The 12,946-nt window shown below is 42.3% G+C and overlaps 1 protein-coding gene across 2 annotated transcripts in view; it reads left to right on the forward strand.

Annotated features, from left to right (window-relative positions):
* tcf7l1b (transcription factor 7 like 1b) overlaps window positions 1-12,946 on the forward strand; it is a 29,729-nt gene that overhangs the window by 13,325 nt on the left and 3,458 nt on the right. For both annotated transcript variants that reach the window (XM_041999354.1, XM_041999355.1), the window contains exons 4-7: window positions 4,497-4,580; window positions 11,217-11,352; window positions 11,650-11,752; window positions 12,324-12,407. In XM_041999354.1, the coding sequence (XP_041855288.1) occupies window positions 4,497-4,580; window positions 11,217-11,352; window positions 11,650-11,752; window positions 12,324-12,407 (407 nt within the window). The remainder of the gene's footprint in view (window positions 1-4,496; window positions 4,581-11,216; window positions 11,353-11,649; window positions 11,753-12,323; window positions 12,408-12,946) is intronic.

Raw genomic sequence — 12,946 nt, forward strand, 5'->3', positions numbered from 1 at the left:
CACCGTTGCTCTTTGAGTTGAATCTTAGATATCTATGAAAACAAACATAAAGACAAGCATTTTTTCTCAGTATATACCACAGATAGCTAGTGCATTTGACCGTCCTGGATAACAGGATGTTGAAGTTTTATGAATGCTAAACATGGAACTGCAGGCGCCGTGTGGAACCATCTTGGAGGAACGTTGACGCCGTGTTGTTTGGACCTCCCCTGCGCTGCCTCCCCTCTTCAGTGCCCTCTCTCCCTCTTTGCACTAATAGTTCTTTTGTGTACAAGAGCATGTTAAGAGGCCAATGAGCCTGGCCTTAATAGGCCATGTCACCATAGAAACCACAGCACTCTGGATGTCTGACCTTTGACCCAGTTTTTCTGCTGGCTGTGAATAAGAGTGCAGGACGACCAACCAGGTCACAATAGGAGCCCGGCAAACTGAGGGAGTGCCCCTGTCATAGTCACTTAACTTCATTCCTCTATGGGCTAATGGACACTTCAAATGTGGTCTGCCATTAGCAGCATGCTGCTTCCACTGCTGCATCATGGACTCTGCAGGGTTAAATTAATGTAAAATGAAATGCAAGTGATGGGCTCACAAAGGAAGATGAGTAATTGCATTTTTTTTCATGGGTGCTTGATTTATAGCACATCTCAATGCAGTTAGATGAAACTTTAATTTCATTAAAAGAATGATAATCTCTATAGTCTGTTTTGGATGAAGACAACATTATCTACGCGCTTCCCCCAAAATGATTGCATCTCTTTGGATCTTCCTCTAAAGTGGTTTTAATTAATAGCTTCCCCCTGACTGATACACTCACCTCATTGTGGACTGCATAATAGGTCATAATCTGCCCCCAGAGAAATTTGCAGAGGGCCATTTGTACAGTCCAGGTCCGGCCAGCTGAGCTGCTCGTCGTTTCCCCATCGATTACACACTAATTAGCACAATGACTGCCGAGGTTTGCTTAAGAATTGTCAGGGTAATTGCCTCTAATGTTAGCAAACAGTGAGACTCAATGCAAACTCTCTAGGAAAAGGCGAGGGCTACTTATCACATTGTCTTTGTCCTGTAATCTTTTAATTGTGTTTCATGCACAGATCAGGTGGAGGTGTCAAAGGCCCAGCAAGAAAGGATGAGATGAGCAGAGTAAACCAGGGAGGAGCCGTTGTGTAGGGGGTCTGACAGAGTTATTGTCTGAAGTTGCTGTTCATATGGGCTGGGGACGGTAATTAACACCTCAGCCAAACAGCAAGCTGTGTGGCCCATTTGTTTTCTGTTGGGGGTAAAAGACAACAATGGGGAGGGGTTCTTCACACAGTAGGTGATTGACATTATCTGCTGGAGCGATCCGTGAAGGCATTCCTGCTGCTCCGCCATTCACTGCAGCTTTGGTGAAGCCATTTCACAAGGGCCAGGCTTCCGAGGGCCACTTTTTATACATATTCAAACCTTTATTTGTCAAAGACTCAATCCACATAGATATATAATGTAATAGTCTATAATCATAACTAGCTAGTATTGCTTGTTAGACATATCTGCTTTTTTCAGAACCATATATACTTGGATAAAAAAAATTTACCAAACTTTTTGTCAGATTAATAGTTGATATGACCTCTCAGTGCAGCCTTTAAGTCGACAGATAGTTGCTAACAAAGTTAGGAATTTTTTCTGTCTCTTTGGCAGCTAGTGTGACTTAGTTTGACAGCAAATGTCCAGACATCTGTCTCTTCTCCGTACTCTGATGTTGGCCTGCAGTATGGCACCACACACTTCAGAGATGACAAAGACTCTTGGCTGTGTTTTCTCCTGCTCTGTGAGAGCAATGTAACAATTAGAACCCAGCTCTGGCAGGCCACATGCCCCAGAGCATATGTTGTATTCTCTCAGTTCAAAAAACCAAAGGGCTCCAGTGTAGCTTTTTGGAAAAAGTTTGTGGCATCTCTGCCACCTTTGTTGCATCTGGGTCCTGTAAAAGTAGCACATGCTACTGATGTCTATTCTGAGTGCTGGATGCAGCAGGGAAAGCTGGAAGACAATTAGAGAGCTGCGAAAATGGATCAGTTAAACTTCTATTTAGATTCTCATTTCTTTCAGTTCTCTGTCCGAGTGCATTTACCAGAGTTTCCAGGTCCCATGCTGAAGCAGGCATTGCTATGAGCCCCAACCATATGTCTGTATTTGTTTCTAATAAAATAAGGACATGTGTAAAGCATTACTAAATGCCTTGCAGTGAAGGTGATTTAAGCTGATCTCTTTTTTCAGTCTTTTGCAAGCATCTAATATTACTTTGGCCTCGGTGTAACTATTTTAATAACCTGTTTCTTATAGTTCTAACTTTATACTGGCTTCTTTTTTCACTGAGAAAGTTTTGTCTGAGCAGCACGGCCCACAATTCTTCGCCTTTTGTTTCCTGAAACAACTCATAAACCCAGCCACCCTCCCTCTCCCCCTCTCATGTCCTAGTGAGTGGTGTGCTCCTCCAGTCTGGACAGGAGCTAATGTGACAGTGTGCGGCTGGTGTTACCTAGCTGGATGTTTCAGAGAGTGTGTGAACAGTTGCTACATGGGGCACAGTGGCAATTAAAAGAAAAGTAGGTGCTCAGGGAAAAAAAAAAAAAAAAAAAAAGCACCTGGGGGCATGTTCCTCAGTCCTGGCAGAAGCTGTCAAAAAAAAAGGGGATGGATTGGATGGGAGAGCTGGGGTGGGCACAGTTGGACAAGACCAAACGCTCACAATAGCGCTTGTTTCATTTGTGGAAGGACTCATGATTGACATAGATTAGACAGAGAAAACTACATTGTTTTGGATTTTCTCTCCAGAGAGCAGCATTCATTAGGCACCATGCACACAGCAGAGTAAAGTTTCAATAGGGAGCTAGCAGCCTTTAAAAGCAACTGCCTCCTGACAGTTGTATGGACTTGGGCCCATTAGTTGGAACGTACGATTCAGCCTTGAGCAGTATAGTGAAAATGAAGAGAGCTGATGTCAACTCGAAGAATTCCCCCCCTTTTCCAAGTGAAAAAGGGACCCCTTCCCCCTGCCTTGGTGCTCTGTTGGACCCCAGCTGTCAGGAAACAATACCCTCTGCCTGCTCCGACAAACTCATTCCTGAAAATGTTTTTTTTTCTTTCCCTCCTCTCCCTTCCCCCCCCCTGCTATAATGTCTTTTCCATTTTTAACCCACAGTCACCCAAACTTCCTTCCTCCTTACAAACCCGGAGTGACGAATGGCGTTTTAAAAATCAGAACCTGAATGCATGACTTCTCCAGTTTGCTTGTTTGTCATCATTTATCCTGCACACGTTTGAAAAGAAGACAGAGCTTTGCATGTATTCTGTAGCTGGAGTTGTCCATCATTTTTTAAGTGTCAGATGCAACTCATTGTTCTTTCGCACTTAGCTGTTGTTTGCAAAACGAAGATGGTAATCTGTGTGTGCAAAGAAATGCATATGTGCAATGTAGTGCAAATAACAATGACAATATTCAATGCAGAATGCAGCTACATCTGACAGAATTTTTAAACTAAAATGTACTTATTGATCCAAAAGGCAGAATGGATAACGAACATACCTTAAATATGTTAAATCAAACATTATAATAAAACACCCTTTTAATTAATTTAAATTCTTACCAGGGAGAAAAATCCACATGCAGGACAAGCTGCTGTATCCGGTATTTAAAATGATTCATAAACCAGATGGTCGCTGTGCTTTTGGAGCTTAGGATTCAGACTATCGTCAATGCTTGAGGGTGGAAAAAAAAACTGAAATGCAAAAACTGCTCAGTTTGTGACAAGGGGCAAAGCAGAAAGACCTCATCTTTAGGACATAGCTCTTATTTAATGGCACAGCAGCTAAGGGACAGGCGGTAATAACTGGTCGTGTGGTTATAAAACTTTTTGTGACATGTGACAAGAAAAAGCAGCAGACGTAAAATTCTTCACGATAACATCCACATCGTGTGAAATATTGTGAAAGCAGGAAGGGTTGTGTTTGGGTCAAAAGGCCAAACGAATTGAAGCAGATAGTCAGGAGCGAGCTATGAGGCCACAGCTCAGCCTTTCGCTGATGTGTAGATGGGGCTTCCTTCCAGCTGTCTCTTCCCACCCTCTCAGCAATGGGCGCCCACAGCTGGCCTCTTGTTTTTCCTTGACAAACGGCAATTTCACAGTCCCCCACCAGTGCGTTGTGTTCACATCGCTCTTCCTACTCCTCTCTGTGCCAGAACTCGCTGTCTGACTCCAGCAGCAGTGTGGGCCTCGTACAGGTGTTTGCTGTTGATCTCTGTGGGTTTGACACCATTCATACAACTTTTCTAGAGAAGGATGAACTGCCTTCCCTCCTATGAGTGATTTCTACTCATTAGAATCTGAGATTCCATATCCTGCTTGTGTTGGAAAGCATTTTTCATTTTTTTTGTTTTTTGTTTTAGTAACGGTCTTCATTTGCATGTGCATCTGGGTGTGTTGTTAAATTATTGTCTTTTCTCTCACCAACAGTACCTGCAGATGAAATGGCCTCTGTTGGATGTCCCCACTTCTGCAGGAATTAAAGACTCTCGTTCTCCAACACCGGGACATTTAGTAAGTGGATTAAGTCTCAAAGCAAAGCATTTTTGTTTTTTTTTACGAGAAGTGAGAAAAACTATAAAACCAACAAAAAAAAGTGTGATTCATGCTTTGTTGTGTTGTTAATCATTCACAAACATCACAAATTACAGGACATCTACACTCAGGTCTGGCATCCTTTGTGGCATTGATTCGATGCTTACGCCAGAAATGAATGAGAGGTTGTTTAAAAAAAGGGGGTGAAAAAATGGGGGGAAAACAAAGGCCACAAATCTCCACACATCACCTAACTCTCCCGCCATTCACTGCCTCTTATTTATGACACTTACCAGATTTTTCCTCCAGTCAACGTCCTGACAGGAGATTAAACTAATTATCAAACAAATCATATAAACTTATTGGGGGAAATCCATTTACAGTGAGCCATACAAAATGCTTTAATCAAACTATAACCATAATGTGGTTACTCACAATAATGAAGTTATAGTGTGCATGTAAGCCTACTGCTTCCCATCCATCCTTTTACAGCTTCTCACTGTAAGACCTCAGCACCCACAGGACAGCTGCTGAGCAGTATGTCTGTCTTTACCACAATAACTCAGCCTCCACCATAAATCTCTCAAGCTTGATGCTCCTTGCCATTCCTGAACTTTCCCACACAGGTGCGAACTAGTCATCATGGTGTCTCACTCCACTTAGACAATGCGGGGCCTCAGCAGACCTGTTTGGTTTGTGGTTTCGCTGAGGGATGTGTGTTTGGAATTGAAAACATGAGATAACACTGAGCCTGGAACACCTATCTAGCATCTCACCTGCATGATTATATCAGGCTGTTCTCTTGTTCAGGAAGTGATCGTAACGCCAAGCAAAACCACACTGTCACATGGCTTTAGTAAAAAAAAAGAGTTATTGTGACTCAGCCCCTTGACCTTACTTGTCCTGACTATATGTATTTGCTGCGTTTGCGGTTAATTCACTGGATCCTACGATAGCAGCAATGCATGTGACAAAGTCCTCCTTGAGCGCAGTCAATGGAAAATTGTGTGTGAACTGAGGTTTGCTCATGGGAATCCAGCACTTATTTTTGTCTGAATAGAAAGAAATTTTTATTAGAATAGATACTAACTTGTTACTGACCGTTTTTTCTTATATGTTAAGTTTTATCAGTGTTTGCTGATGATATATTTGGCCATATAGCCAACATCAAATATGACATATAAATCTAGTATGTAGGGAAAGAGAATAAAAAGGATGAAAACAGCGGCTGAATTTAATTGACATTGACTAAGGTTCATTTCTGTGCTGGAAAGTTTCTGTTCTGTCCTTCAGAAGTAGCTGCTACATTTTATGTGGCTCTCTTTGTGTTGTTTGGCCTTCAACAGTTTGAATGACACCAAAGTAGAAAATCTAACACAGAAGGAGTCAAGACTGAGAATGTGAGGAATCAAACTGCTTTTAGGCAAAGAAATTCTCCAAAACTAAATGAAAGATGTACTTGAATTTTTTCACACTTACATATTCACTTTCTTTAAGGTAGTAACATTTCCTCTTTTGTCATTTAAGTGCTATTAAATACTTTCATGCAACTGCCTACAAACTTACAATATCCTGCTGACATCTTTAGGTGTACTGATAAGAATCTTCAGTGCAATGTCAAACTTCTCATATAAAACATCTTAAATTACCAGTAGAAAGTCCAAGATGATAAATTATCTTAGACTTCATGTTAAACTTTTGTTCTACTGAAGTGTAAAAGGTGGAGAAGTTCACTGAAAGTGCAACTGCTTTCATTCTGTGAAATGGGGAAGTCACAATCCTTTATCTGGTGACCGGTGACCAGAGGGTCATTTCATGTGGGATGGAAAGCTCTATTTCTGGGTATAGTGCACACTGGGCACAGAAACACCCCCTGTGCCCTTACCCCCTGACTCTGGGCAAAGTGCCCACATGCCCCTCTGGTGTGCTGCTACTGAGGGGGAGCCAGGCTGATTATGTGCTCATTACTCCGGCTGAGGAGGGAGAAGTGGAGAAGGAGGGGGGAGCAGCAGGCTGACTCCCCAGGCCTGCAGGCTCCCCAGGCCCCAGCCCTGTGCTAATGAGAGCAGGGGGAGCGGATGGGCACACACAGGGGGCTAGGGATTACTGCCGAGGGCCAAGAGGAGCCAGGAAAAGAGATCCGAGGAGGAGACCGCAGCAGGGACTCACGAGGCTGACCTCTTCTCTAGCCGTCGAGCATTTAATCTGACATTGTTGAATTTTTGTGAAGATGGATTCTCAAGGCATGGATTAGCTGTTGAGACCTGCTTGTAGGCATTTGCATGTCTTACATTATATCAGCTATTAATAATGTCAGGTTACTTGTGGGGGATTTGCTGTCAATTAGTTGAGAGGTCTGCTCAGTCAAGCATGAGAGATTAATACATTTTAAAACAGCGAGTCATCATGCATTGATTTTTTGAGCGGTATAGTCTCACTACATGAGCATGCAGAGATTAATGTGGTTATTGTTGGTGAGCTGATAATTGAAATTTCAGCTTAGTCTAGCAATGTTAAACAAGGAAAGATGTAGTAAAAAAAAAGCTGAGTGCTCCATGGATACAAAAAGACCAGGGAAATACCATCCTGTCACTGTGCAGATTGGGTCCATAAGGCCTGTATGCTAATATGAGTCTGCACTGGCCTGAGATCCTCAATTATTCAACAGACAGGTTTGTTTAGCATTCAGCTGGAATTGCTTTTGATAGTAGTTGTGGTGGTAGGCTAGGAGGACTGGGAAGAAGGGAATGAGCTTTTCTACCAACAAGCTGCCATGCATACTCACATTTTTTGTGTGTGTGTGTGTGTATGTGTTACATAGACCCACAGAAATCCCAAACCCTCCAAAAATCAGCTCATGTGCTCAGTGGTCTGCCTCTTCATGAATAATACATCAAAGGCGCTTCAGGGCCAGGTGATGCAGTATGGGGAACTTGTCAGCCCATCAGTAGTGACCAAGCTGGACCAGAGAGGAAAAGAGAAGGTCTACTCTCATTCTCATCTTCCATAATGCACACATTCATAGTCATTAACAGTCTTCTCATAATGATATCAAGGCTGCCTACTCCGCTCTCTGAGGTCATTCAGTCACTTGCAGTAATTTGTTCATCAGGCCTATTCTGTGTCTCATCACAGACTACACTGAATTATTCTGTTATTCTGGATTAGAAGGAGCTGTGACTCTCTAATGAGATAGAAATGACCAGAATGTCTGACACGATGCATTCAGTGCTCAAATATGGGCTAATCTACACTTGACAGAGGCACAAGAATCACCTTCTTTGTTTCAGTATTGTGTTAACATCTAGAGTAATCAAGGCACCAAGGGACCAGGTCCTGTCAGCGCGTCATAAGTCACTTAGTCACTGAATTGTTTAAATGAATTGAAGTGGCAAGGTCTAGAGCAACATTCCTGAGATGCCTTTTGTTTCCTGCATGTGTCTGGTGCAGTCTTCAGCTCTCAGGGCAGGATGACATTTTAAGCAGAGTTATTAAATAAAATGCTGTTTTTTAATCTCACAGAGCTACATATACTCGCTTTCGACCTATATTTTTTTAACAGACCTTTGACTGGGAGCCCGGTGAGATTTTCCCATTTTGCATTAGGCAGAGTGAACACCCGGGATCCATCATGAAATCAAAGGCTTTGGGAGGACTGAACTGAATACTGATCTAAGGTCTGCAGTCCTGCTGGGCCACTGCAGAGACAAGATCCACTTCAAAAATGTGATAAGGACTCAGTGCTTTGATTCCAGTCAAACACTATACATGAACACACTCATTTTTAGCATTACAGAAGGAGTTTGTGACTTAATTTGACAAGATTGTGTTAAAAAGTGACAGATTTACCAGAAAATAATATTACTGTATGTTTGTGTTTTTACAAATATTTATAACCGCACTAGATCCCTAAGAGATTTCTCAGTGTTTTTGACTGTATATAATATGTTGATTTTGCTACCTCCCTTAATTTATTTAATGACCGCTGGGGATATTTGCACAAGTAACCTGATGCCGGCCTGCGCCATATTATTGTAACCTAGAATTATAATGCCATTGACCTTTTCAGAGGCGATGACCAGATGTAAAGCATACGTTGTCTGTGATGAATGGCAAAGTTTTGAAATGGTTGATTTTAAAGACATATGACACGGTCAGTCTCCCCTCATGTCCGCTTCCTGTTGGCGTTGACAAACAAGGCTTGGATTTCTCAGCATGCCAGGCATTCTTTTCACTCTGTCTTTCCTGGAGTTTTGAAAGGCCTCTGAGCCTCCCACCCAGAATCGCAGAGCATAAAGACACACAAAGCTGTGGGGTTATTCAGTTTGTTCTAAGCTCTCTTCCCCATCGGCTGTTTGCCTAGTAATTCAATTCAGATGTGCAGGATCCAAAAACATGTTTGCTTGAATGAAATCCACCCCTCCACCCACATTGACCAAGGACTGTGCTTTTCTTAGCGCCGTTCCAAGTTGGACAGCCAAGCAAGGTACTGCCACCTCGGCCTTTTTAGCTTCAAACCCTTGGAAGAGACAGACATCTTTTCTCTGCATCGCCTCAGAAGCTTTCTGCTGAGTTTTTCCTTTTTTTTCTTTTTCAAACCTTCCTGTTACTTTGTCAAATTATTCTAAAACCAGCTCTGAGTGTTTTTACTTGCTAGCCGAGAGCTATGCGCCACTGCATACCGATACACAACAAGCACATCTATGTAAAGGGCAAGATTTCTATCTGTCAGTGTAGATACTATCTGATATCCGCTCCATCGTGTAGATGTTTATATATAAAACATGGCTCATGTTCCTTGTGGTTTTCTGATTACACTTTACTTGTGGATCATGAAACCAGACATATGAAGCTGTCACAGGCTAAAGGAACATTACACATAAACAAAGTCAAAGCCGGTATTGATGCATTAATGTTTGGAGTCATTAGTCTAGTTTTTCAATTTTACAAAACCACATTTCATGCTCTCAGGGGTCTAGAGAGCTTAATTAATTTGAATTAGTTTCTAACTTAAGCTGACTCTGATTGCTTTGATTTAATAGAGCAGTTTGCTTGATGAAGCAGCCATCTTTATGTCTGACAGAGACATCTGGTCGTTAGGACATGGGTCAGGATAGTTTTGTATGTTTCTGTATTCCTTTTTTCTCCACATTTTCTCAGACCGCTCAGCTCAGAAGCAGCCTTGAGTTCAAACTAGTGCCTTCAAACTTATGTTTAGAGCACACGATTCATGTATTCCAGGATGTGAATAATTAATAGGCATCATTTCAAATTCTCACTGAACTGCTTCCCAAAATGTGTTGGCACCCAGGTCTAGAGGTCTCAAACAACCCTCACAATATAGGGAAAATTCAGGCATATTGTACATGAAGTACAACAACAAAGCACAACTCAAATATACATGACATGAGGGACCTGGGATCTTAACCCAGTAAGTCTGCCATGGACTTTTATCAAAGGTTTTTCTGTGTTATGTGAAATGTGTTCGCTGCGCATCGTCGTTTGCTTTCACCTTATATGCTCACAGTCTGCAGAAACCAAAAATGTCCTGAGCAAAGTGGACTTAATATAGCAGTGGTAAATATTTTCCTCACCCCATCCTCACTCATTTGCTAAAGATTTAAAAAGAGGAAAAAGCTGGACCTTCCTTTGAAAAAATAAAGCCAAGATTTGGAACAATTCTCAGCAGCGTGAAGCAAGAGAGTGTACAGAAGTCTCAATGCAAACCTTGTTCCCCAGAACCACGTTGGAGAGAGACAGAAGTTGAGAAGGGGGTGGGGAAGGATATTGAAGAAAGGTTAGCCTGGAGGAACAAGACTCCTTTCTCCCCTCCCACCCCTTGACCCTCCCATGTGACAAGTTGAGCCAACAAGTGCTCTATTCAGCCAGGCAGCCAGGGGAAATGACTGCTAGACTGAGTGCTGCCTAATGAAAGTAGAGACGCTGGTTATTATTATTGTCTTCATCATCCCTGTAGTAGCCATGATGTTGGTCAGATCTCTGCAGGGCTTTTTTTTTAGAAAGACACTACAAAAAAGGGGAAGTTTCATCTATACACTGTCTGCTCATTACATATCTTTGATTGGACAGAAATTTTAACATTAATAGCCCACTCACAGTGGTGATTGCAGGCAGACAGAGTGGGAGAAGACGTTTCCACATGTTTATGGGTAACCAGTTTACCTTAGCCTGATTGTGTTTGTTTGTGGCTTGCTGGGGCAACTTTTGGACTCGGTGGCACCGTTGTTTTTTTCTTGTTGGACTGAACAAACAGTTCTCTCCTCAACTAAATGGTCGTAATGATCTTGGCGTGTGTCTGCAAGGCTTTTAAATGCTACTTGGTGCTGGTCCAGATTGCATCACAGGGCCAGTCACACGCATAAACTGTGATGTTTACCATGGAGGGCATTCACCAAGGACAGCCTGTTCACTCCACGCATTTCATCTGTTTGTTACAGCTGTGATGCATGTATAGAAAAGATCCAAACGACCGAAATAGAGCAAAAGCATTAGTCTAAAATTGAAATATGATGCCTCACTTGATACCCACTCTGTTTTGAAAGTTTATGTCAGACACTTGTTGCTCACCTTCAGCTCTGTATGTCTTCTCCTCAGTCCAATAAAGTCCCGGTGGTACAGCATGCCCACCACGTCCATCCACTGACACCGCTCATCACCTACAGCAATGAACACTTCTCTCCCGGCACTCCGCCATCACACCTCTCGCCAGAGATCCTCGATCCAAAGACAGGTAAAATGTTTGACAGATTTACTTCACAGGTGTTTTATTTAAAGGAGGCATGTCTCTGGCTGTTTATGAAAGAAATTGCTTGGATTGTACTCAGCAAGTTTCTGCAGACTGTTTTTTTCCATATTGAGAAGTGGTTGCTATTGAAATTACTAAAATAAATTGCCACAACTCACCACATGCTTTAACTACGAGCTACTTGCCTTTAGATTATCGTTTTAAATAGACCCTTTGTCAAAATGTCACCTCTGTGGATGTGTGTTGCATCTTAAAAACTGTCTTCTTCTGTGGTGCCTGCAGGTATTCCTCGGACGCCTCACCCATCAGAACTCTCCCCATACTACCCCCTGTCTCCCGGTGCTGTTGGTTCAATTGCACACCCTCTGAGCTGGCTCATGCCACAGTGAGTTCTTTATATTTTAAGCTGTTAGTACAGATGTATGGCATTAAGTACTTCTTGCCTAAAAATGCCTGTGAGAAACATCATATCATTATCTTCAATTTTGCTTGATTTCTTTTGAGTATGTGCACTTGCTCTAGATTTGCATCATAACACAGTGATAATATGCAGTAGTGAATGTTAATTAACTGTCTCTGCTGATTGCCTACCTAAATACACATATCTGCAGAGAGAGCAAAAGGAAAGCACAGCAGCTTCTTTAAAAAAAGAATTTTAAGTCAAACATAAAGAAAAACCACAAATAAGATCTCTATTGTTTGTCTTGCAAGCTATGCAGCTATGTTTAATGCAGGTAGTCCATATAACAATAGTAAATGAAAACATTGGATTTTACAGGGAGGAACATTTATGGGTTTTTCTACGGGTCTGATAATCAATTTTAACGGCTCTGTTCCACAAGTAGGGGATTTGAGTTGATGAGTGGAGGATTAGTGCTGGTGGGTTAGCTGTCAGCTGTGTTTGATCCACCTCACACTGGAGCTTTTTGCTCACTTTGTCTACCTCCATCTCCCAGGCAAGGCCAGCCCATGTACTCCATCCCTCCAGGGGGATTCCGTCACCCCTATCCAGCACTGGCAATGAATGCATCCATGTCCAGGTGAGTGGATAATGTTCAGTAACATCACCACCCTCCCAAAGGGAGACATCTTATATGTGCTGCTTCTATGACATGCTGTAATCACATTTCATTTTTTTTGGAAGACTGTAACAAAATAGATGGTTGGTGTGCAGTCTTTATTGTTTACATTGTTAGAAGCTAATTCTAGGAGACGTTGCTCAGCATCTCTCAGCCATATATATTTTGGGATCTGAAGCTAAATTAAACTGCATACTAACAGTTGAATGGAGCAGGCACTGGTGTCAGGACTACAAAGGGATGTGAGGTCTAAGTCTGCGAGAGACAGGCTCAGCTTTTTAAATAGACTGAACATGTTATTGGCATTCAGCACTCCTCTCCTGTCTTCCCCCTCAGAGCTAAACTTCTGTGGTCAGGCCTCTGTTCTGAGCTAGTCTGCAACACACACACACACACGCATACAGCAAAGATGAAAGAGCTGAGAATCGATTACGACAAATCAAAGCTCATCTGAACCCACACGTCCCATCAGACTAAACTCTCTGGCCCTCTGTCAAAAT

The sequence above is a fragment of the Melanotaenia boesemani genome, chromosome 11 (genome assembly GCF_017639745.1).
Source record: "Melanotaenia boesemani isolate fMelBoe1 chromosome 11, fMelBoe1.pri, whole genome shotgun sequence".
Taxonomy (NCBI): domain Eukaryota; kingdom Metazoa; phylum Chordata; class Actinopteri; order Atheriniformes; family Melanotaeniidae; genus Melanotaenia; species Melanotaenia boesemani.